Here is a 25,844-nt window from a genome sequence, read left to right on the forward strand (position 1 = left end):
TACAAAAACGGCCCCAGGAATCATAACACCAACATGTGATACAACAACCTTCCACTCTTTGGCTGAATGTTACAAATACACATATGCATGTATGGTTATCATTGTGATTGATTATAGGCTGATCTCATTCACTTTGTCTCCTATCCTCATCCTCTAGATATTGTTTCGGTTCATCAATACCACATAGAACCACTCTGATAACCTGCTATGAGCCTTTTACTACAATAACACACTACACTACACTTCTCTTTTAACAGGCTTTCCGTTACTTCACACATACAACAAGGTGAATGTTGTTTGTCTATAACTTGTCTATTGTGGTGTCTAGAAAATAGCTGTTAGTCTTGAGACCTTTAAAACAAAATAACCTCATAGCAACAAATGTTAGTTCAAAAGCACAGTTAGGTTTATTACTCAAAAAGGTTGACATTCAGAGAAACGTACAGTGAATATCTGAACATACTTGTCATCTTCCTTCTACATTTTATAGTGTTAATCCCTCCTTTGACACCTTATTCCATTGATACATTTGCATTATTAAACAATCTGAGTTTTATTTGACACATATCTCCAGAGACAATATCAAGAAAGACTTTTTCTGCAAGGCAACAATGCTTATCACAGGTTGATCAGAACCTGGAATTTCAATTTGTTTTAACTGTTTACATGTATGTTTATGTTAATTTCTCTGACTTCTCCCACTACTACACATCACACAGAGACACTGAGGAACCAGGAGACCAGAACCTAAACCCAGGATAAAGAGGTTCAGTAAATGTTGCGTTGAAGGTGTGAAGGTGGATCAGTTTGTTAGAGGAGACTCTGTAAAAGGAGAGAGAACCAGCAGGACAGTCTACATACACTGATACTCTGTGAGACACAGGGGAGAAGATGGATGTTTCCCTGTTATTGTGACAGACAGAGTAATGACCATTAGAGCAGCTCAGACTCCAGGACTGATCATTGTTTCCAAACAAACAGTCTTTAGTGTTTCCTTTTTTTGAGATTCCTCTGTAACACAATGATACATCAACCCATCCTGTCCACTCAACCTCCCAGTAACAGCGACCAGTCAGACCATCACTACACAGCAGCTGGGGCCAGTAGTCAAATCTGTCTGGATGATCAGGATATGACTCATCCTCCTTCACATGTGTCACCTTCCTGTTGTTGTCAGACAGTTGTAGTTTTCTGTTCACTGTGTTTGTGTCGATTGTGAGTTGACAGAAATCTGATGGAGAGAAGAAGACACAATCCAGCTGCAGTTATTGATCTATCATCAGTTTGATGATGACTCATGACAGTTTAAAGTTGCTGATCTCATTAAACACACTTACACTTCTTCAGACCTGGTCTCAACCAATGGACTCCACCAGGCTCCACCCTGAAAGAAGGAGGGGGTCAGAGACATGAAGACATGAAGATTACATAGCTCTAATACACACATTTGTTTAGGCACCAACAACTACTGTAAGGAAGTGGATCTCTATCTTAACCTAGTTACTGGATCCCAGGCACACATACTGTGGGAAGAGCACCCAAAAAACAAAACTACATAGGAACTGGAATCATTAACAATTAAAATCCCATTTTAATGACAGTTCATCTTTTTAATGGTTAAATAATGATTAAGTAATATAATATACAAGTCCCGAATTTCTACATTCAGTAAAATTCATACTTCCTTGAGCTAATCACTGTCTAAAGGTCACACACATATTGTGTGTTGAAAAAATGATTTGCAAATATGGTTGCTATGGATTTACTCACCCTAAACATCCTACACATTCCCTAAAATCTTAAATTTAATTTTAGTATAAAATGGCAACTACAGTAATCAATTTTTACACTAACTTGTAAAATGTGAAATATAAATAATGGATTTGTCACAAATGTGATGCAATTTTTGTTTAAGCTCAGAAGTGACTAGTTCACTGTCTTCTCCGCGTTCTCACATGATCTTAACAGTAACCACCAATCATCTGACCGAATTCTCCAAACATCCTATTTTCAGGTCAAAATGAAGCATTTTTCATTCACTTTGGTGTCTAATGGCAAAGCTTGATTTCGGAGACACTCACAAGCCCTCAAACAAATCAACAACATAATCTAAAACACTGATGCTAAAAATTGTAATCATTTTTCCAAAACTGTCAAACACTGAGTCTGTCTCCTCTATAAACCTTGTCACAGGAACCCAAAAACACAATGTGCACGCTGGCACAGTTTTATTCATTCAACAACAAAAACAATTCCACCTCAGGTTCCTGTCTTTGTTCTGGGTCAGGTCAGAGACTTTCATCCACATCACAGACCACATTAGTCCTAGCCAGGCAGCGGGGATGAAACCCTCCTGCATGCCTCATCCACCCCTGGCATATATCTACAGATATGTCTAGGCAGCTTCTTCCATGGCTTGAAGGAGGTGAGCACGGTTATGAGGTTCCCAGTCATATACTTTCCATTGACATGCAGAGTATAATGATGATAGAAAACCTCAGGTTGTTTGTAAACCAGTCACAATGGAAGCTAATATCATCCCAACCAACAACATGGTGAGGCTGCTCTAGAGAACAACACTATCTGCACTATAATGTTACTATACATACTGGTGAAGCCATTCCTTATGCTGCTTTCCTTATAGTCACTATGGAAAAGGCATAGTGTTTATGGTTCAAAAATGGACGTGTTTCTTTGTAAATGGCGTTATTAAATCTACATAAATGGCAATGTATATTTTATGTAAACAAAATTGAGGAATACAATGCAATTTTTGACCCTTGCCTTCTATCGTTCCCATCTTTGATTAAACATACAGTATACACAGTTTAGATGAGATTAGTACTTAATAATTGATTAATAACATCCCCAGGTTTCTCCTCTATCAGACACTGTCTGTAGTTCTCTCCATACCTGAGAGTGTCCAGTCTCCAGTGTGGATCCTCCACTCCAGACAGCAGCTTCTCTCCTGAGTTTCTTGGATGATTGTAGCTCAGGTCCAGTTCTCTCAGATGGGAGGGGTTGGAGCTCAGAGCTGAGGTCAGAGAAGCACAGCCTTCCTCTGTGACCAGACAACCTGACAGCCTGCAGGCACACACAAGAAGCCCTCTGTCACTCCATTTAGCATGTTTTGTTGTCACATTTTTCTAATAATATAGGGACAGTTGTCATGGGTGGCTGTGTGGCTCTATTTGCATTCACATTGCAATGAGTGGGTGTTTACTGCATGTGAGTGAGTGTCTAAGAGGTCTTTTTTATGCTCCATTCACTCATTCTGCTACCTGAGCATGCTCTTCCTCTGGCTTGCAATGCAACTTGTAGTGCAGCTGTGACATTTGGTTGCTGTGTTAATGGTTAGTGAAAATCAGTCAACCAAGTCAACCACTTGTTGATGATTGTACATAATTACCGTTTGTATATTAGAAAGTATGTTTTTATGTATGAAGTATGATGTTGTATAAATATATTATATTTAACCATGCAGTTTTTGTAGTTGTTTTTAATATACGTAGAACCAATGAATCCAGGAAGAGGAGAAAATAAAGAAAAATAACTTGAAATGACCTGAGAGTTACTGGTGTTTTTTGCTATATTATATATGACAGTGTGACAATACTGTTACTGTATTGTAACAGTCAATGTTCCTGACCTGAGAGTCTCCAGTTGACAGTGAGGACTCTTCAGTCCATCACACAGTAGCTCCACTCCTGAATCCTGCAGGTTGTTGTTACTCAGGTCCAGTTCTCTCAGAATAGAGGACTGAGAGCTGAGAACTGAGGACAGAGCTTCACTGCTTCTCTCTGACAGGTTACAGTCACTCAGTCTGATGAGAAAATAATAAAACATTATGATAAATATTGCCAAAATATATTTAAAAATATTTCAAGTATAATAAAACATTCACTCAACCTGAGAGTCTCCAGTTGACAGTGAGGACTCTTCAGTCCATCAGACAGTAGCTTCACTCCTGAATCCTGCAGGTTGTTGTTACTCAGGTCCAGTTCAATCAGACTAGAGGACTGGGAGCTGAGAACTGAGGACAGAGCTTTACAGCTTCTCTCTGACAGGTTACAGCCGCTTAGTCTAGAAAGCGACAACATGGAAGACAAACCATACAGTAATTTATCTTCTGAATAATAAACAAAATATTTGTAAACTGGAATTATGGTAGATACCTACAGTAGCATAGAGATATATAATAAAAAATTTGGGAATCTACTACTCTTTCGGCATTTCCCTATCAGATGTTGCCACAGCGAATCATCCTTTTCCATCTCATTCTATCCTGGGCATCTTATACTCTCACACCAGCCAACCTCATGTCCTCTGTTATCACATCCATACTGTACATCTCCTCCTTGGTTGTCCGCTTGCCTGGCAGCTCCATCTCCAACATCCTTCTAACAATATATTCACTATCCCTCCTCTGAACGTGTCCAAACCATCTCAGTCTGGCCTCTCTGACTTTGTTATTAACGCAGGCAACGTGAGCCGTCCCTCTGATGAGTTCCTTCCTGATTCTGTCCAACCTCATCACTCCTCTCACCACTGTCCACTGTCTTTTCCACCTTCCCTTTGAGTCTTGCTCTGACGCTCTTCTGTCACACAACACTCCTGTCACTTTCCTCCACCCGCTCCAAAGGTCTTACTACCATTGACTTTCATGCCTCTTCCTTCCTGAGAAAACCTCCACCTCTCCAGCTCTCTACTCTCATTGCAGATCAAACCTCATTGTCCAGGTAGATTCCTGCCTGTCCATCAGCATAGCAAATAAGAAGGAACTGATCCTTGGTGTAGTCCCACCTTCACCTTGAACTCTGTCTGACCTACAGCACATCTCACCACCGTCATACTCCTCTCATACGTATTCTGGACTACTCTGACGTTCCTCTCCGCCACTCCCGACAACCTCATCCAGTACCACAGCTCCTCCCTCGGCACCCTGTCATATGCCTTCTCTAAATCAACAAAAACACAATGCAGCTCCCTCTGACCATCTCTGTACTTTTCCATCAACATTCTCAAAGAATAAATGGCATCAGTGGTGCATGAAACGGGGCATGAAATCATACTGCTGCTCACAAATCTCCACCCTTTTCCTGAGCCTGGCTTCCACTACTCTGTCCTGCAGCTTCATTGTGTGGCTCATCAACTTCATTCCTCTGTATTTGCTACAGTTCTGCATGTCCCCCTTGTTCTTAAAGATCGGCACCAGAACGCTTTTCCTCCATTCCTTAGGCATCTTCTCACTCTCTAGAATCCTGTTGAACAAGCTAGTTAGAAACTCTACTGCTGTCTCTCCTGGACACTTCCACGCCTGTACAGGTGCGTCATCAGGACCAACAGACGTTCCACTCTTCATTCTTTTCAAAGCCTTCCTCTCCTCATCCTCTTTCATTTCTGCTATTTCCGGCTCCATAACATCCACATCTTCCTCTCTTCTTTCCCTGTCATTCTCCTCATTCATCAGCTCCTTAAAATACTCCTTCCATCTTCTCTGCACACTCTCCTGGGTTGTTAGCACCTTTCCTTCACTGTCTTTAGTCACCCTTATCTGTTGCACATTCTTCCCATCTCTACCTCTCTGTCTGCTAGCCTGTGCAAGTCCTTCTCTCCTTCCACCTTGTCTAACCTGTCATACAGCTCATCGTAAGCTTTCTGTTTGGCCTTTGCCACCTCCCTCTTCACTCTGCTCTGAGCTTCCTTGTACTCCTGTCTACTTTCCTCCTTTTTTCTACATCCCACTCCCTTTTAGCCAACCTCTTCCTCTGGATGCAGTCCTGTACTTCCTCATTCCACCACCAAGTGTCTTTATCTTCTTTCCTCCATCCATATAACACACAGCACCTTCCTACCTGTTTCCCTGATAACCTCTGCTGTAGTTTCCCAGTCATCTGGAAGCTCTTCTTGACCACCCAGAGCCTGCCTCAACTTCTGCCTGAGAGACTACAGCCATTTCCATCCTCTTAGCAAAGTCCACCACCATCTGTCCTTCTAGGTTTCTTTCCTTTACCCCAAACCTGCCCATCACCTCCTCATCACCTCTGTTCCCCTCACCAACATGCCCACGGAAGTCTGTTCCAACCACTACCCTCTCTCCTCTGGGGATGCTCTCTATGACCTTATCAAACTCATACCCACCTGAGCATACCCACTGACTACATTTCACCATCACCCCTTCCATTCATTCCATTTCTGGCTTTAGATTCATCACCCTGTCTGAAACTCTTTTCACCTCTAGAAAATTATTCACAACCTCCCCCTTCAGGATCACTCCATGTCTGCTAGCTCTCTGCGTTTCCCTGTCAATGTTCCAACATTAAGTATTCCTATTCTCAAATGTATGCTTCTGCTTTTCCTCTTCTCTCTCTGTCAAAAACCCTTCTGCCTCTCGACCAATGGTAGTCCACCTGTCAGTCAGTTAACAGCATCAGTCGCGGGCGTGGTTAACCCAGGCCTCAACCGAACCGGTATGAAATTCTAATGGACGATTCGCAAATATAATATTTGGGAATAAATAATTTTAATATGATGCAACCTGAGAGTCTCCAGTTGACAGTGAGGACTCTTCAGTCCGTCACACAGTAGCTTCACTCCTGAATCCTGCAGGTCGTTGTTACTCAGATCTAGTTCTGTCAGACTAGAGGACTGAGAGCTGAGAACTGAGGACAGAGCTTCACAGCTTCTCTCTGACAGGTTACAGTCACTGAATCTAGAAAACACAGCATTTTATAGTTTTATTTTGTTTTAGAAAATATCACTAATATTACTTAAGGCAAATGTAACATATATATCTGTAACCATCAATATACCTACAGAGCTTTCTTAGATGCTTTTGCCACAGGAATCAGTCGAAGAAGATGTTCATCTGAAGCACAGAATTTTTTCAGGTCAAACACATCAAGATCTTTTTCTGAAGACAGTAACATGAAGGCTAGAGCCGACCACTGAGCAGGAGACAGTTTATCTGTGGAGAGACTTCCTGATCTCAGGTACTGTTGGATCTCCTCAACTAGAGAACAATCATTCAGTTCATTCAGACAGTGGAACAAGTTGATGCTTTTCTCTGCAGAGAGAGACCCTGAGATCTTCTTCTTGATGTACTGAACTGTTTCCTGATTTGTCTTTGAATTAGTTTTTGTCTGGGTAATTACACAATGTAGAAAAGTTCTATTGGATTGCAATAAGAGACCCATAAGGAAGCGGAGGAAAAGGTCCAAGTGTCCATTTGGACTCTGTAGGGCCTTGTCCACAGCATCATGGTAGAACTGGGTCTCTGCAGATTTGTCTTGTCTTGTTGACATCTGGGATATTGATTGTTGTTGTGACAGCAGATTGACTCCAGAGTTGATGAAGGTCAGATGGACATGAAGAGCAGCCAGAAACTCCTGAACACTCAGATGGACGAAGCAGAACACCTTGTCCTGGTACAGTCCTTTCTCCTCCTTAAAGATCTGCGTGAACACTCCTGAGTAAACTGAGGCTGCTGTGATATCGATGCCACACTCTGTCAGGTCTGACTCATAGAAGATCAGGTTTCCTTTCTGCAGCTGCTCAAAAGCCAGTTTTCCCAGAGACTCAATCATCTTCCTGCTCTCTGGACTCCAGTGTGGATCTGTCTCAGCTCCACCATCATACTTGATGTTTTTCACTTTGGTCTGAACCACCAGGAAGTGGATGTACATCTCAGTCAGGGTCCTGGGCAGCTCTCCTTCCTCTCTGGTTTTCATCACATCCTCCAGAACCGTAGCAGTGATCCAGCAGAAGACTGGGATGTGGCACATGATGTGGAGGCTTCGTGACGTCTTGATGTGGGAGATGATTGTTGTGACCTGCTGCTCATCTGTGAACCTCTTCCTGAAGTACTCGTCCTTCTGTGGGTCAGTGAACCCTCTGACCTCTGTCACCAGGTCAACACAGCCAGGAGGGATCTGATTGGCTGCTGCAGGTCGTGTGGTGATCCAGAGGCGAGCAGAGGGAAGCAGGTTCCCCCTGATCAGGTTTGTCAGCAGCACATCCACTGAGGTGGACTCTGTGACATCAGTCAGGGTTTTAGTCTTGTTGAAGTCCAGAGGAAGTCGACACTCATCCAGACCGTCCAAGATGAAAACAACCTGGAACTGCTCAAAGCTGCAGATTCCTGCTGCTTTGGTTTCAGTGAAGAAGTGATGAACAAGTTCCACCAAGTTAAAGTCCTCTTTCAGCACATTCAGCTCTCTGAAGGTGAATGGAAGTATGAAGTGTATGTCCTGGTTGGCTTTGTCTTCAGCCCAGTCCAGAGTGAACTTCTGTGTTAGGACTGTTTTTCCAATGCCAGCCACTCCCTTTGTCATCACTGTTCTGATGGCTCCGTCTCTTCCAGCTGAGCCTTTAAAAATGTCTTCTGGTTTGATGGATGTTTCTGCTCTGACTGGTTTCCTGGAGGCTGTTTCCATCTGTCTGACCTCATGTTCATTGTTGACCTCTCCAGTTCCTCCCTCTGTGATGTAGAGCTCTGTGTAGATCTGGTTGAGAGGGACTTGGTTTCCTGATTTAATGATGCCTTCAAAGACACACTGGAACTTCTGCTTCAGGCGAGATTTAAGTCGATGCTGACAAACTGCTCCAGGAGCTCCTGAAGTAACAGAAAAACCTAAAATATTAATGTAATTATAATCATAATGTAATAATAAAGATTTGATGATTTACATTTACAAATGTAACCCTCAAACTTAATTGTTTGTGTCTCTAATGTTAAATGATGCAAACTCTACTTACCGCCCTGCAGACAGACAGCTGCATCCTCCTGCTCCATCCTCTGCTCTTCGTCCTCCCTTTAAACCATAAAGAATACAATCATATTATAAGTCCACACAAGGTAAACGTGCATTAAGTGATGTTTGATGTGAGCAGTGAGTCAGAGACACCCTGTAGTGGTGAAGGTTCACAGTCAGTTGGTTCAGTCTCAGACACTGGACAAACAGTTGTCTAAACCTCCTGCGACCACATCACTAACGTCTAAAGTAGAAACTTTAAAAGTTAAAACATTTGACCAAAATCTTAATGCAGAGACGTAAAGAAACACATTTAATCAGAGAGATTGGTGGAAGAACAGTTGATATATAACAACTGGCAACAACTCACTTAGACTCAGTTGTAGGTTGGTCACTAAAATCATTAGGGTGTCCCTTTGACTGGCTGCTCTTCAAGGACAAACAGCTGGATTCAGGTCCAGGTCCAGCAGATTCTTGTCTCTGATGGGACCTGAAAGAGAAACAACTTAGGTGACTCTCACATTTCACAAAGTTTTCTTTACAACCCAGTAATATGTTTTAACAAATATTGTCTGGGACTTGGAGACAGAATCAGTCAGATGGTCTCAGTCATCTCACCTCTGAGCGTTGGTTTCAGACAGAGTGGTTCCCTCTTCTTTGTCCTCACCCTGATCCATCATCTTACACACACTTTCTGCCATCATGTGGAGAAAACACAAATCATTGATCAGCACATTAACTGCAAACTCCCCTTCTTTATCAGTTCTGTAACAATATCAGCTGTAGATGAGCAGCTGATGTTGTTACTGATTGTCTCTTCTTTGTTTCATACTGTATCAGTGTCAGCTGGATGCAGTCAGAGGAAGGTGCCACGAGCTGCTCCACTTCTACTATCAGTCACTAAAGGAGACATGAAGCTGCTGCCCAGTACAAATGAAGAAGAAGCAAAGTGTAAATTTGTTAATTCACTTGTTATAAAAATCTGTTTATTATTGTTAGTGAAAGTAACTAAACTATATTCTACATTAATTATGAACCCTACTGTGGTCACTCGTGTATCTGCTGACGTCTCTGTACTGTAGACAACAAGAAAACTGCAGCTTAAGTTCCAACAGAAAATGTTGCATCATAGACTTACAGCCGTGGTGATGACAACAGACACTCCTGGTCCTGGTTTTCCTCACATATTAGAGTCCAGTCAGTGGAGTTAAAGATGCCTGAGCTGGGTCACTGGTACAAACTCATTGAGATCGGGACCTTAGACTGAGCTGCTTTTTGGTTTCAGGTTTACCCTGCGTCACTTTGGTCAAACCTGAATGTTCACTTCAGTAGAACAAACATTCTCTGCGTTGTTGTCCTTTAGTTGTTGGGAAAAACTTACAGTAGACTGACTTACTTAAAATCTTGAAAAACTTGTAATCAGTAGGAAGAGTTGGAGAACTAGCAGGACAGTGGCCCTTGAGGACTGAAGCTGGACACCCCTGGTCTAAAACACTTCCATAATAAACTGCTGAAGTGCCTGAGTTTGTGTGACTCTTACCTGAGGACAGTGGTTCTGCAGCTTGACTCCGCCTCTTTCTGATGAAGACACAGGTGACGGTTGTTACCTGAGCAACCGGGTTACTGGGTGTGTGTACAGCTGGTTTTATATTTGCGTCCTCTGGTGATCAGAGTCACTAACTGCATCAGCTTCACTCAATAAACACAACGAACCAGATACAAGAAAGAAGTGAAAGGTTTATAACAATAATGGTGTTGCTGATATTCATATGAATTCACACTAACTATCACAACTATGTTGTTGGCTCAGTGTGTGGAATCTTCAATTTTAAATGTTAGCTGTTTCTATTGAGGCTATTTCTTTATTGCCCATTTCTACCTTGTGTAAAGTCATCATCAAAAAGAGTCCAAAAATATTAAATATGACTTTACCCCCTTCAACACTAATATAAAATATATATATATATTGGGCTAGAGACAAGACAGGTTTACCAAAACGGGTCATACACAGTAACGGCGATGCTGGAGTGCTGGTCATGAATGAACGCAGACAATCTAGCAAGGTAACATGGCAATGGGTGGCGCTTAAGTACTGGGAGTGATGATGACTAGAGAGGCTGCAGGTGAGTTAATTAGAACCGGAAGTAAAGCTGACAGAATCTAACAATGACTAGAACAGGAAGTGGAAAGAACATAAAACCGGAGATAACCAAAACAGTGATGCAATGACTGAGTTTATGACATGTCCCATCATATACAAACACTGTGGAAAAGATATTTATCATTTGACTAAACTCAGAAGCTTTAATATTCAAGACTCCAATAAGTAAAACATGACACTGAGCTCAATTGGACCTTTAAGTAATAAAAGAAAAAAAATGCATCTATTCAAACATCATGAGCAATGATTCTGCAAACTGATGAACATGAACAAACTGGTCAAAACCATTCAAACCAACAGTTTTTGTTCTACAGTCAGCTATAAACATTTGGAAACCTCTCATTAATATAGCTCAGTCATTCTTCTATGTTGTCTTACGTACTGTAACTAATTCCCTAGTGTTATTTTTCAAAAAATCTAAATCAGTTTCAGGTCAACAGGTTGTGGTGTACATTCAACGTATAAAACAATTAACACCACAAGGACCATCACAAAGTTTTTTTCTACCTCAGGTTGTGTCTGTGATTTAGCTTCATTGATTATCCATCCATCCATCCATTTTCATCCGCTTATCCGGGGCCGGGTCGCGGGGGCAGCAGTCTAAGCAGAGAGTTCCAGACTTCCCTCTCCCCGGACACTTCCTCCAGCTCTTCCGGTGGGACCCCAAGACGTTCCCAGGCCAGCCGAGAGACGTAGTCTCTCCAGCGAGTCCTGGGTCTTCCTCGGGGCCTCCTACCGGTGGGACATGCCCGGAACACCTCCCCAGGGAGGCGTCCAGGAGGCATCCGAACCAGATGCCCGAGCCACCTCAACTGGCTCCTCTTGATGTGGAGGAGCAGCGACTCTATTCCGAGCTCCTCCCGAATGACAGAGCTCCTCAGCTTATCTCTAAGGGAGCGCCCAGCCACCCTGCGGAGGAAGCTCATTTCAGCCGCTTGTATCCGTGACCTTGCCCTTTCGGTCATGACCCAAAGCTCATGACCATAGGTGAGGGTAGGAACGTAGATTGACCGGTAAATTGAGAGCTTTGCCTTTTGGCTCAGCTCCCTCTTCACCACGACGGACCGATACACCGACCGCATTACTGCAGCCGCCGCACCGATCCGTCTGTCAAACTCCCGCTCCTTCCTTCCCTCACTTGTGAACAAGACCCCAAGATACTTAAACTCCTCCACTTGGGGCAGGAACTCTCCTCCAACCTGGAGAGAGCAAACCACCTTTTTCCGGTCAAGAACCATGGCCTCAGATTTGGAGGAACTGATTCTCATCCCAGCCGCTTCACACTCAGCTGCAAACCGCACCAGCGCACGCTGGAGGTCCTGGCCTGATGAAGCCAACAGGACAACATCATCTGCAAAAAGCAGAGATGCTATCCTGTGGTCCCCAAACCAGACCCCCTCCGGCCCCTGGCTGCGCCTAGAAATTCTGTCCATAAAAATAATGAACAGAACCGGTGACAAAGGGCAGCCGAAGTCCAACATGCACCGGGAACAGGTCTGACTTATTGCTGGCAATGCGAACCAAGCTCCTGCTCCGGTTGTACATAGACCGAACAGCCCTTAACAAAGGGCCCTGGACTCCATACTCCCGGAGCACCCTCCACAGGATGTCACGAGGGACGCGGTCGAATGCCTTCTCCAGATCCACAAAGCACATGTAGACTGGTTGGGCAAACTCCCACAAACCCTCAAGCACCCTGCTGAGGGTATAAAGCTGGTCCAGCATTCCACGACCAGGCCGAAAACCACATTGTTCCTCCTGTATCCGAGATTCGACTATCGGCCGAATTCTCCTCTCCAGTACCCTGGCATAGACTTTCCCAGGGAGGCTGAGAAGGGTGTCCTGGTGCCATGTGCACCGATGGACACCTTTATGTTCGAACATGGTGTTTGTTATGGCCAAACTGTGCCTAGCACAGAAGTCCAATAACATAACACCATTCGGGTTCAGATCAGGGAGGCCGTTTCTCCCAATCACGCCTCTCCAGGTATCACTGTCGTTACCTACGTGGGAATTGAAATCTCCCAAAAGAACGATGGGGTCCCCAGTTGGAGCGCTTTCCAACACTCCCTCCAGAGACCCCAAGAAGGCCGGGTACTCCACACTAACGTTTAGCCCCTCTCAAGGAGTTGGGTTCCAGAGCCCAGGCTGTGTGTGGAGGTGAGCCCGACAATTTCTAGCCGGTACCGCTCGAACTCCTGCACAAGCTCAGGCTCCTTTCCCCCCAGTGACGTGACATTCCATGTCCCAATAGCCAGATTGGTTATCCAAGTATTGGGGCGCCTAGGCTCCCGCCTTCGACTGCTGCCCAATCCACTTTGCACCGGCCCCCTACGGTTCCTCCTGCGGATGGTGGGTCCACTTGAGGACGGCCCCACGTCGCTCTTTCGGGCTGTGCCCGGCCGGGCCCCGTGGGAATAGGCCCGGGGTTGGGGCTCGTATGCGAGCGCCTGGTGGCCGGTAGAAGTTCCTTGAACCTTCATTGATCATTGATTTTCTATTCTTTAATAATTGAAAACCAGAATACAATAATGAAGGAAATCAAAAAACACATATTTAAACTAGGGCAGGATTTGCAAAAAGAGGAGGACAAGAACAAACCCAGGGCTGTGGAGCTAATCCTGTGACATGGACAGAGACATGTGGCACAATAAAGAGGACAAAGGGCTTTTACACTATGAAGAGAAAAGCACAGAGGGCTGTGACACTGTGAGAAGGGACAGAGAGCTACTGTAAAGCAAGATACTGTCACAGTTCCAGCTTCATGTTTATCATTCAAGCTTATGTCTGGTTTTATTTTGGTGTTTCCTGTTTGTTTTCGACATGTCGTTGTTCTCTCTAGTTGTGTCCAGTCACGTGATTCATCAGTTGCAGTCAGTTTGTCATTTTCTGTGTTAGTATTTAAGCACCAGTATTCTCCATAACCAGTTGCCAGACTGGTTGTGCACATTCTCAGTTTGCCAAACCCAGCATTTGTGTGTAAGTCTTTTGATCTTGTACACATGCCTCTTTTATGACGTAGTCCCTGGCTGTACCTCTGCTGGGTATTTAGTAAGTAGTTAAGCGCAATGCATATTTTAAATGACTGCCAGCGCGTTGACAGGGCTAACAGGAAATGCTGAGCTCTAACTTAGTCCAAGCAAAACAAAGACAAGAAAACACAACAAAAACAGGATGCACCGACTCTCTGAAGTCAGGTGAAATGTCTCACTCCTGAACTTGGCAGGAACCTTATAGTCAGTATACAGTTAAATTTACTGTAGCTGCCTCTCCAGTGGCATGAAACATCAAACATCTGAAAGCATGAAGTCATCGAACAGCTTTCCCCTCAGTGGGTAGGTAGGAGGTACAGGTGTATGGAATTGTCTTGACTGCTGGTAGTTGACTGAAGGTGAAATAGTTCATCAGAGGAGACGCTGTAGAAGGATAAAGAGCTCAGATTCCAGGACTGATCACTGTATCCAAACCTATGTCTCCACTGTCCCCTTTCCCTCTGATTCCTCTGTAACCCACTGATATTTCAATGTTGTTAGGGAAATTGTTAGTTCCCTTTGTAAATCTTAAATAAAGCAGACACAATCAGTTGAGACCTTCTTCAGGATTTTACTTGCAAGGAGTGAGCAGTTTACAGCAAAGGCAACTTCCTCTCACTGAAGAGAAGACAAGGATTCAGCTCATAATATGTATTGCATTCTGGGAGGTGCATATTCACACAGAACGTGGGAAATATTTTCTGCACAAAGCAAGCATTGGTCTCATCAGATAAGGATGCTACACACCGGTACTCCCTATTTCTTGCAGAGCAGAAGGGAGAAAACTTCAAGGCTATAGCTATAGCTATAGCACAGCTAACAAGGCTTCAGCAAAAATGTTTCAATGATTAAATGCAGTATTTTTCCAAAAAATGTATTCTTTCAACTTCCCAGTAACAGCAGCCAGTCAGACCATCACTACACAGCAGCTGAGGCCAGTAGTTAAATCTGTCTGGATGATCAGGATATGACTGATCCTCTGACTGATGGGTCACCTACCTGTCGTTGTCAGACAGCTGTAGTGTTTTGTTCACTCTGTTTGTGTCATTTGTGAGTTGACAGAAATCTGATGGAGAGAACAACACACAATCCAGCTGCAGTTTGATGATGACTCATGACAGTTTGAAGATGGTTGAATGTTGCTGATCTCATTAAAAACACACTTACACTTCCTCAGACCTGGTCTCAACCAATGGACTTCACCAGGCTGAAAGGGGCTCATTGCCAGATTGTTGCTCTGTATTGTTGCTCATCTAACTCTTGGAGTTAGATGCTATGTATTTTATATTTTCCCTTCTGGCAACACTGCCTCTAACAGACATGGCCTGTAGTTTCAATACCTTACATTGTCCAGTCTCCAGCATGGATACTCCAGTCCAGACAACAGCTTCTTTCCTGAGTCTCCTGGATGATTGGAGCTCAGGTCCAGTTCTCTCAGATGGGAGGGGTTGGAGCTCAGAGCTGTGGCCAGAGAAGCACAGCCTTCCTCTGAAACCAGACAACCTGACAGCCTGCAGACACATACAGAAATACACAGATGTCTGTACTCAGTTATAGTGAGGGTCATATCGACAGTGTCATATCCTGCAAACACTATAGAATGTTACTAAAAGCAAACATAAACAGACCGTATATTCTATGTATTCACTAAACATTTTTCCTGGAACAATGAATGCCTTCCAATTGGTACTTGTGTGATTTGTGTATTTTGAGCCCCAAAAAAAAAACCAACAATATGACCTTCTTACATTGGAGCAAAACTGGATAATGCCAGACACATGTTAATATTAATGTTAATGTTAATGTTAGCAGACTAAGCTCTTGTCTTCCAACAATTCATATGCAATCTCGTCAATCCTCTGCCAGCACATCCACGCAGGTTCCATTATATTCTGGCTCATATCCACCTGTTCTACAGGGACAACCCAGGCAGACTGGGTGACACTTTTTTAGAGGCGCTTGTTAAGGGGGTTTACTGTAATGGACCACTCTTCTGAGGTCTGAGGTCTGATATTTTGTAACATTTGATTAGTTCATCAATGTTTATTTTGCTTTGTAGATATTACTATCGAGCAAATTACCATTTGGCCTACTCAAACAAAATTCATATCGACACTACAGTAAATATAAAGTAAAACAACCACTGGCTTCTTCTCCTGTTTGTATTAAAATCCAGACAGAGAAAAACAACTAGTCAGACAAGTGGACATCTTTATAGGCTCATCAGGCTCATTACAACCACATTTATCATTGTTTTTCATTATTTCATCATTTTAATCTGACAACTTCCGGTGGAAGTTACTGCCTTTACAAGCGCTTCGTCTGTCACGTGACTGATATTTTGAACTTCGTAGCGGTTTGTCACTGTCTAGTTTTCGTACAGTGGGGCGGGTCGGCAAACAGTAACGATAACTGCCATAAATAGAACCGGCGGTAACTCATTTAGTAGTTAATTTATTCTAACGTTGAGTAAAGAGTTGCTAACATGCTAACGGTGTAAAACCTCGTCGTCATAGTCTGACGTTTATCCGCCTGTTAGCTAGACGCTAACCGCTGCCCGTTCAGACGGTTGTGTGTTTATTGTTTTACTGAATATTCATTGTTATACTACCATAAAGGACAGCTCTGAACGTGTCTCTTATTTGGACTTAGTAACGCAACGTGACTACACTAACAACAAAACGTGTTTGGCTTCTTTCAGCCAAGTGACAACATGGAGCGGGTGAGTTCACGAGCTAGTGTAACACACTACACGTCACCGTGTGTATCCGCTTCACTGTGCGTAGCTGCTGACGTCACGCTAGCAACGTGCTCACTTGTGGCTTTAGGACCTGACTGGTACCTGTACGGTTCGACAGGCAGGACATGGACCTGAGCTCCGCTCCCTGTTCACAGCCGGCAGATAAAACCTTCGTGTATCTGTGGACCTGCACTCGGTTCCAGGTCAGCACCGTTTGCTGTGGGAGGTTTTTAACCCGTTCTTCTGTTTTTATTGTGTGTTGGTCTCACAGCAGGAGCAGGTGGAATGGACCGACCTGAATAAACTGCTCCAGCACCATGGCTTTAAACCGGTTCAGTTTGCAGATCCCGTCCAGAATAAGAACCTTTCAGGTGAGTCTCTGATAATACAGTAGAAAGAGTATTAAGATGTTGGTATAAGTAGTAGTGGTATAAGTTTAGTGGGTTTGTTATTTTAGTGGTGTCAGAATTAAGACGTTTTAAAGTTACTGCAGAACTTGTTTTTTTTTAATAGTGATCCTCCTGCTACCCTACTCTGTCTTTAGATTTGGTTCTCCTGGACCGGAGATCAGCTGCTGAGGTCCGGTCCACTCTGAGGACCATGCTCACAGACTCTGAGAGGAGACAGGTTCTGATTCACGAGCTTGTAAGGTCCAACAACCAACTCAAGTAAGTTTAGCAGTGAAGCAACTTATTTCCATTGTATCAATTTAATCAGTAAATACTACAGTTCAACTGGAACTGACTCTGAATCAGTTACTTCAACAGCTGCTTTTGTGTTTTCAGCTAGTTTAACAGAGCGGAGGAATAAGAGTAAATCGAGAATTTGTGTTTGTTGCATATTGATTTAAAGTAATTGGATTGGGAAGATGAGCTGCTTAATGCTATGCTAATGGACAAAGAAGAGCCAGATACTCTGACAGTTTTGTACCAAAATATACTCTTGGAGAAGAGTATTTCCTCAGACTACACATGGCTTTAGTACAGTTGGTTTTGTCTTCATATGTTTAATAATAAATGACAGTTGTGTCGACCACCTGTTCTCCTGCCATTCAACCTGTATGCTTCAGGTGAGTTCCCCTGCTCATTTTCTCCTCATCTGTTAAGTGGTGGCTTGGTAGGTCAGTAGGTAGAGCATTGAACTGGGAAGCAGAAGGTTTGATCTGTTCAATCCTTGCCTCTGGCGCAAGGTGTGCCCTTGAGCAAGACACTTCCCTCCTGTGCTCCTCACCGTGTCTGCCCTCTGCTCTCCCAGGGGATGGGTCAAATGCAGAGATAAATTTCCCCAACTGTGGGATAAATAAAGTTTAAATTATCTGAATATCTTAACTCAAACACTCAGGTTGTTAATACACCTTTGTTCAAACAGGTTTATTTTCCTAATCTGAATTAAGCCATGTGAACAAATAAGATGTAATTAAACATGAATCTGCTGCTATAACAGCCTCTGGAATCTTCATGTTTGGTTCTGTGTATGACTGGTTCAGCTTTCTGATCCAGGAGAAGATGCAGCAGGTGAAGGAAGTGCTCATGATCCTTTCTGTGTGTTTTTGTCAGACAGGACGCTCAGGAGCACATGAGTCGAGCTGTTCAACAGTCTCAGAGAGCAGCCAAGCTGGAGGGGCTGCTGGACCGGGTCAAGACCAGGGTTCAGGACCTGGAAGACCGCTACCTCAGCAAGGCTGGGCAGGAGTACCAGCCACAGCAGGCAAAACAGGATGCACAGGTATGTGAGAATTTCACGACTGGTATTTATAATAATCAGCTTTAGTCTTTGATGTTTAATCCTCCTGTTTTAACCTGTTTATGTCTGTTCCTGTAGAAACTGTGTGAGGTTCTGCAGCAGAAACTGTTGAAGCAGACAGAGGAGAATGCTCAGCTGCAGAGAAAACTTTATTTCGCCGTCAAAGAGGAAGAGAATCGATTAGCTCGGCAGAGTCGGGCCATTCAGAACATCTGCAAGAACGTCAGCGGACACAGCTCTGCAGCAGACCAGCAGTAAGAAGATGGTTCACATTCAGCTTCTTAAACTGACAGTAGCCACTGTAGTGCACACAGTATTCTAGTTCCTAATGTGTACACACTATATGCAGTTACTTCTCAAAGCGTAGACTTACTTACTGAAGAAGTACTGAAGTGTTCTCAGACTTTCACATTAAAGAGAAGCTAAACAATTCAACGACATTCACAGCTTTGTTGTCCATGTTGTTGTGTCTGCAGGTTGCTGGATGTCATCGACTTCTATGAGACTAAGCTGACTCTGCTACTGGATGAGCTCAGGTAACACAGGCCTCCAGCAGCTGTCACACACATCTATTACATGAACACTCTTATAGTGTGACATGCAGTTACAAATGAACATATGGTATTTTTGGATTCACTAAACACTGACGCTATGTTACTGACCTGTATGAAAACACGAACTGTTCTCCAGTCAGCGTTAAAACCTATTCTGGTGCTGACAGATACCAAATTAGAATGTAATTTCTGATAGAAACCTTACACCCATAAAAACAGTTTGATGAATTAAGTGAGCTGATATGTTTTATGGTTTCAGGCCGACACTGAGAGATGAGAATTTCTACAAACACAAACTGGGTCATCTGAGATTAAACCAACCCAATGATACAAGGTAGGAACGCTCATTTACAGTATGTGTTTGGTTCTGAGTTCCCTGAGTCTGACCTGCTAGTCAGTATCTGACATGTGATGAAGGACCAACACCAGATTAATTTTAGTTTGTTGTGGTGATGTCAGTTTTTGATCTTTTCAGGTCAGACGGCAGAACACCTGAGAGTGATGAAGACATTGGTGACCCAGTCAGAGATGCTAGGTTCTGTTCTCAGTATCACTATGTAAGTGGCTTGTTTTCTAAATCCATCAGGTGTTGTGGTGTTTTATGGTTGGAGAGAGGTTCTGTTGACCCAAACACTCACCACAGAACTTCATTAGAAGAGACTCTGCCCTTAAGCCAGATCCATTAATGAATTAACCGTACCACTATCTGACTGAACCTGTCCCTGATGTCTCTAGCTGCTGACTGAGATCAGTTCGGTGGTGACTGGGTCCAGTGCTCCATTACAGCTGCACAGACAGAAACCCTCTGTTGGTGTGGACCTGGCTGGGTTCCAGAGTTTGGTCCCCACAGTGAAGATGTGGGCTCAGCAGTTGAACCTGCTGAAGGTAAATACTTCAGAACTACTACTATTACGATAACTACTATACTTCATACTGTACTCCCATCAGAACCATAGCACAGCTGGGAAATACCAAATACCAGAGATTTCTGAAAGGTTTGTCAGTCAGAACTGGCAACAACCAAACCACAGTTTTATTGTGTTTTTTTACAATGGTCCTGGTAATTTAATATGTAATTCACCATGTTCCAGTTTTGACACAATGTGCAGAAATTTTTTTTACACATATTAAAGATAGGTTAAATACACTCTGAAGCTGCTGACCTGTTCTGTGTGATGGTTCAGGAGCTGCAGCATGGTTTGGATAAACTGGCTGTCAGACTGGTGCCCTGGCAGCCTCCGGACTCTGGGGCCAGTTCTACAGAAGCTGTGAAGGTGGAGGACATGATGGTGCTCGTAGACTCGCTGCTGGAAAACACCTGCACTGGTGATGATCAGGTGAAGTTTAGCACCACTTCAGTACTCACATACTGGACTGCATTGACTAAATTGACTGATTAACATGGTTTCTATGGTGTGATGTGCTGATCCAGACTGGGAGGAGTCCGACACCATTCACTCTGGGCTCCATGGTCTCTCACTTCCAGAAACTATTTGACGTCCCTTCCCTCAGCGGTGTCTACCCTCGTATGAATGAGGTCTACACCAGGCTGGGGGAGATGACTACAGCCATGAGGAACCTCCGAGACGTTCTGGACCTAGGTACTGTACAGTACACTGCAGCTGAGTGCATTCACTAAAGTACAGCTGTCAGGTTCTTCTCTTTTATTTATTTTTAAATTCACCTTTTATTATTTAACATTACTTTTAATAGCAGTGTTGTCCAACCCTTTTGAGCCAATACACATTAAAAAAAAGGCAAACCACCAAACAAAAACGTCACAAAACGTACAATAAATTTATTAAAATGAAATGAAAATCAAAGTTTTAATGTACTTACTCGGTGTGAAACCTGGATCTGTGTAGTTACTAGTATTCAGGCCAAACTGACTACTTTTTCTATTTAAATATTTATCGATTGTTATATATATTGTCAGAGTCAGTACTGCATGTGTCTGACAGACATTGTGTGTGTTGTGGCTCAGACAGCCGGGTTCCTCCTGCTGAGGTGGTGAACACAGTGTCGTCGCTGGTGTCCTCCACTAAACGCTCTGCTGGGCTCCGAGATGTTCTGGTAGACTCTGACATTGAAAGGTTCAAACACACGTAACTCACACATGAAATGCTGGAGTCAGTTTTACTGCAGTACCTCTGTAACCTACATTACTGTTGTTTTTCAGTATCCTTGTTAAAGTGAAGCAGCATGAGGAGTTCTTCCCAGCTTTCCATGGCCTCGCGACAGAGCTGTTACACACTCTGGGTAAGAACAGGACCAATCTCATACGTAATACAGTAGATTTGGATTGATCCAACAGTTCATAAGCCTCATAAACGCAACAAACACACAGTGATGGCCGAAATGTGAAAAATCAGTGTTTGGTGAAATGCTACTCATCCCATAATGACACCAATTAACCACTGTTAATGTTTGTTTAAACCATGTCCTTAAATAAAGTGTTACAGTAATTACTGGTGTTGTGATTTGACCCTTTATGCAGCTGCTGATGACGTGTTTGTGTTTCAGGAGTCTGTCGTTTGGGTGACATCCTCCCAGCTCTGAAGTCTCTGAAACAAAGAGCTCAGTGACTGTGTCTCATGGTTTCAGCCTCCTCGCTGGTAGATGTGATGATCGTAGTGACTCTGTAGTTTTAATAAAATCTCTAATCTATGCAAAGCGTGAGTTTGACAGTTTGTTCAGGGATGAACACAAAATTCTTTCAGTTTGATGTTGTTTAAAAACTGAATTTAAATATATAGAACAGATATAACTGATATAACAGACGTGTTCACACTGTGTGGAGCAGGGATCCATTAAAACTGGACTCGTGGTTTTGGTGGAAGGAAACAGTTAAGCATGGGAAGTATTACTCAAGTGAGTCAACATCAGGTAATCCGATTAGAGCAGGTAGCAGCATGACTGAGCGTAAGCAGTTTTTGACCTGACCACTTTTCAAACACCAAACTAAATCACAATTTGCGTGATGTTGTACTTTCTGAACGGTGACATAATTTAGCTGTGTTTAAAATAAAGTTTTAACCTCTGCCATGTAAAGAAATAAAGCATGTTTTCCTGTGTTTCGGGTGGTACACTCCGTGGTGTGGGGCTGAGGCGGTGTAGAAATAATAGTGTAGAAAGTCATGGACATTCCCTACAGTACGTTTGTGAGGACTCTGCTTTGTCTCGTCTTGTTCTTACCCAGCTCATTCTAGTCAGCTCATTTTTTGTCACTGTTCTCTTGACTATTTAAAGCATTCAGCTAGGCTGTGTGTTTTTGTTTGTTTGCTTATTAGCCGTCTTGTCTTTTGCATACATGACCTAATTGTTTACTCATCCTGAGGTTTTGTTGCTCCTGTTAGCATGTTCTGCTCTTATTACAGACCCTGGATTCTAGTCTCTGTCTGCACCTGTTCACGACAACCTGTTTCTTTGATTTCACTTCTAAAAAAATGAATCTGATTCTGTTTTCATCAGAGGTTCCCTCTGCTGGTGAATTTACCTGGACAGTGAATCAGACCCTGACTCTTGCTGCTAGCGTTTGGTCCTCCTCTATTTATTTAATTACTAATGTTTTAGGTTTTGAATATAGTTTCATAATTTCTGTCATTGTGTGTATGCATACACAAGCTCTCATGGTCAGTTTGCTTTGAATTCAGGGTTTCCATTGGTTTCAGATAATCAATATGACCTGATTTTACTTCTACTTCTTTCACCTCTTCTGTTTGCTGTCTGCTATGTTTCCTGCCTGTCCTGGACATTTTTTGTGTTTCGAGTTGTTCGTTGTCTCGACTTTGGACCAGCTCTGCCTTAGCTTTGTGTTCAATCCTTTACCACACTTAAAGATCTTTTTGATGCCTCTGTGAAGCTCGAAGGGCCCTGCATGATCATAATCACACTGCACAGGGTCAAACAAAACCCAACGCTGTGAGCTTTCTTGTCACTACCAATGTTGAACAGGTATCCCGGGTCGAGACTGCCCATGTAACAGAACACGATCCCTGTGCTTGGCCCCATTATGGGCAGATTATCCGGATCAATGTAAAGGCCCTACCAGGTGTCAGACAAACAGGTCCTCGAAACGCACTCCGTTGTCTGGTTGTGGGGCCTGCCACAAAGATGCCACAGGGACTTGTGTTCAGTTTGTGGCACGGAGAGTAGACATCCTCTCCTATCTTCTGGGCTTTGTATGACGCTGATATTGGGAAGGTGGCAGGGCAGGCCGGGGTTCAATACCCCAATTTTTTTTTTCTTTTCTCAGGTGCCACATCACTCCTACTATAGGCACCAAACCAAAATCACCAAGCAAGGTAATAATCATCTGGGAATCATCTCACCAGAAAACTCAGGACTGGTTCATCCAACTTGGAAAAGTCCTTCAATCTGGGGGAAGTGGGACCGGTCTCTGGTTCATCCAACCTGGGAATCCTCTAACCTGTGGACCCACTTACAGTACGTCCGGTGTCCTCCTGGGGTGATGCCCAACCTCGTCTTGTTCGTTTCTGACGAATCACAGTCGGACATGATGTGTCCTGGAAGCGCTGTTTCTATTAATATCCTTGAGGCTTGCTATGCATATGCATCACCAGATTGGTTCGAGGATCTGCTGTGTTTGTTTGCACAGTTGCACCTTCATCAACTTTCATCAAGCATTGCGACGAGAGTCCATCCATCCATCCATCCATTTTGATCCGCTTATCCGGGGCCGGGTCGCGGGGGCAGCAGTCTAAGCAGAGAGTTCCAGACTTCCCTCTCCCCGGACACTTCCTCCAGCTCTTCCGGTGGGACCTCAAGACGTTCCCAGGCCAGCCGAGAGACGTAGTCTCTCCAGCGAGTCCTGGGTCTTCCTCGGGGCCTCCTACCGGTGGGACATGCCCGGAACACCTCCCCAGGGAGGCGTCCAGGAGGCATCCGAACCAGATGCCCGAGCCACCTCAACTGGCTCCTCTCGATGTGGAGGAGCAGCGACTACTCCGAGCTCCTCCCGGATGACAGAGCTCCTCACCTTATCTCTAAGGGAGCGCCCAGCCACCCTGCGGAGGAAACTCATTTCAGCCGCTTGTATCCGTGACCTTGCCCTTTCGGTCATGACCCAAAGCTCATGACCATAGGTGAGGGTAGGAATGTAGATTGACCGGTAAATTGAGAGCTTTGCCTTTTGGCTCAGCTCCCTCTTCACCACGACGGACCGATACACCGACCGCATTACTGCAGCCGCCGCACCGATCCGTCTGTCAAACTCACGCTCCTTCCTTCCCTCACTCGTGAACAAGACCCCAAGATACTTAAACTCCTCCACTTGGGGCAGGAAGTCTTCTCCAACCTGGAGAGAGCAAACCACCTTTTTCCGGTCGAGAACCATGGCCTCAGATTTGGAGGAACTGATTCTCATCCCAGCCGCTTCACACTCAGCTGCAAACCGCACCAGCGCACACTGGAGGTCCTGGCCTGATGAAGCCAACAGGACAACTCATCTGCAAAAAGCAGAGATGCTATCCTGTGGTCCCCAAACCAGACCCCCTCCGGCCCCTGGCTGCGCCTAGAAATTCTGTCCATAAAAATAATGAACAGAACCGGTGACAAAGGGCAGCCCTGCCGAAATCCAACATGCACCGGGAACAGGTCTGACTTATTGCTGGCAATGCGAACCAAGCTCCTGCTCCGGTTGTACAGAGACCGAACAGCCCTTAGCAAAGGGCCCTGGACTCCATAGTCCCAGAGCACCCCCCACAGGATGTCACGAGGGAAGCGGTCGAATGCCTTCTCCAGATCCACAAAGCACATGTAGAGTGGTTGGGCAAACTCCCACAAACCCTCAAGCACCCTGCTGAGGGTATAAAGCTGGTCCAGCGTTCCACGACCAGGCCGAAAACCACATTGTTCCTCCTGTATCTGAGGTTCGACTATCGGCCGAATTCTCCTCTCCAGTACCCTGGCATAGACTTTCCCAGGGAGGCTGAGAAGTGTGATCCCCCTATAGTTGGAACACACTCTCCTGTCCCCCTTTTTGTAAAGAGGGACAACCACCCTGGTTGTCCAGTCCAGAGGAACTGTCCCCCTCCTCCACGCGATGTTGCAGAGGCGTGTCACCCAAGACAGCCCCACAACATCCAGAGACTTGAGGTACTCAGGACGGATCTCGACCACCACCCCCGCTGCTCTGCCACCGAGGAGCTTACTAACTACCTCAGTGACCTCAGCCTGGGTGATGGGCGAGTCCACCTCTGAGTCCCCTGCCTCTGCTTCCTCAGCCGAAGGCATGTCAGAGGGGTTGAGGAGATCCTCAAAGTACTCCTTCCACCGTCCAATAACATCCCCAGTTGAGGTCAACAGCTCCCCACCTCCACTGAAAACAGAGTTGGTAAAGAACTGCTTCCCCCTCCTGAGGCGCCGAACAGTTTGCCAGAATCTCTTTGAGGCCGAGCGATAGTCCTCCTCCATGGCCTCCCCGAACTCCTCCCAAGCCCAAGTTTTTGCCTCCGCAACAGCACAGGCTGCAGCACGCTTGGCCTGCTTGTACCCATCAGCTGCTTCAGGAGTCCCACAGGTCAACCATACCTGGTAGGACTCCTTCTTCAGCTTGATGGCGTCCCTTACCTCCGGCGTCCACCACCGGGTTCAGGGATTACCACCACGACAGGCACCGGAGACCCTGCGTCCACAGCTCTGAACGGCCGCGTTGACGATGGAGACGGAGAACATGGTCCACTCGAACTCTATGTCTCCAACCTCCCTCGGAATCTGGTCGAAGCTCTACCGGAGGTGTGAATTAAAGGTCCGTCTGACAGAGGGTTCAGCCAGGCATTTCCAACAGACCCTCACAATACGTTTGGGCCTGCCAAGTCGTTCCAGCCTCCTTCCCTGCCA

General features: G+C 44.6%; 2 protein-coding genes across 2 annotated transcripts; one reads left to right on the top strand and one right to left on the bottom strand.

The window, feature by feature from the left end:
• Window positions 1–388: 388 nt before the first annotated feature.
• LOC114842971 (NACHT, LRR and PYD domains-containing protein 3-like) lies at window positions 389–10,313 on the bottom strand. The gene is made up of 11 exons (XM_055506882.1): window positions 9,892–10,313; window positions 9,372–9,673; window positions 9,124–9,243; window positions 8,758–8,813; window positions 6,817–8,632; window positions 6,539–6,712; window positions 3,910–4,083; window positions 3,650–3,823; window positions 2,914–3,084; window positions 1,338–1,384; window positions 389–1,231 (listed from the first exon to the last, which is right to left on the bottom strand). The coding sequence occupies exons 2-11, from the start codon at window positions 9,455–9,457 to the stop codon at window positions 705–707; spliced, it is 3,345 nt and encodes a 1,114-aa protein (XP_055362857.1). The 5' UTR covers window positions 9,458–9,673; window positions 9,892–10,313; the 3' UTR covers window positions 389–704.
• Window positions 10,314–16,308: 5,995 nt separating this feature from the next.
• Window positions 16,309–21,656, top strand: cep70 (centrosomal protein 70). Its single transcript, XM_029129141.3, has 15 exons — window positions 16,309–16,668; window positions 16,775–16,889; window positions 16,958–17,057; window positions 17,231–17,354; window positions 18,243–18,411; window positions 18,508–18,683; window positions 18,906–18,965; window positions 19,243–19,317; window positions 19,459–19,540; window positions 19,719–19,868; window positions 20,168–20,320; window positions 20,416–20,584; window positions 20,968–21,076; window positions 21,163–21,242; window positions 21,507–21,656. The coding sequence occupies exons 2-15, from the start codon at window positions 16,812–16,814 to the stop codon at window positions 21,566–21,568; spliced, it is 1,587 nt and encodes a 528-aa protein (XP_028984974.1). The 5' UTR covers window positions 16,309–16,668; window positions 16,775–16,811; the 3' UTR covers window positions 21,569–21,656.
• The last annotated feature ends 4,188 nt before the right edge of the window (window positions 21,657–25,844 follow it).

The sequence above is a fragment of the Betta splendens genome, chromosome 2, assembly GCF_900634795.4.
Source record: "Betta splendens chromosome 2, fBetSpl5.4, whole genome shotgun sequence".
NCBI lineage: Eukaryota > Metazoa > Chordata > Actinopteri > Anabantiformes > Osphronemidae > Betta > Betta splendens.

Excerpts from the sequence above, each read along its gene's own strand:
- LOC114842971 (XM_055506882.1), bottom strand. The coding sequence starts at position 9,457 with ATGATGGCAGAAAGTGTGTGTAAGATGATGGATCAGGGTGAGGACAAA. Across the intron at positions 4,084-6,538 it reads TGTCAACTGGAGACTCTCAG|ACTAAGCGGCTGTAACCTGT; the intron begins GTTGCATCATAT and ends GTCGCTTTCTAG. Across the intron at positions 1,232-1,337 it reads GAGACCAGGTCTGAAGAAGT|ATTTCTGTCAACTCACAATC; the intron begins GTAAGTGTGTTT and ends TCTCTCCATCAG.
- cep70 (XM_029129141.3), top strand. The coding sequence starts at position 16,812 with ATGGACCTGAGCTCCGCTCCCTGTTCACAGCCGGCAGATAAAACCTTC. Across the intron at positions 18,412-18,507 it reads AGGCAAAACAGGATGCACAG|AAACTGTGTGAGGTTCTGCA; the intron begins GTATGTGAGAAT and ends CTGTTCCTGTAG. Across the intron at positions 18,966-19,242 it reads CTGCTACTGGATGAGCTCAG|GCCGACACTGAGAGATGAGA; the intron begins GTAACACAGGCC and ends TTATGGTTTCAG.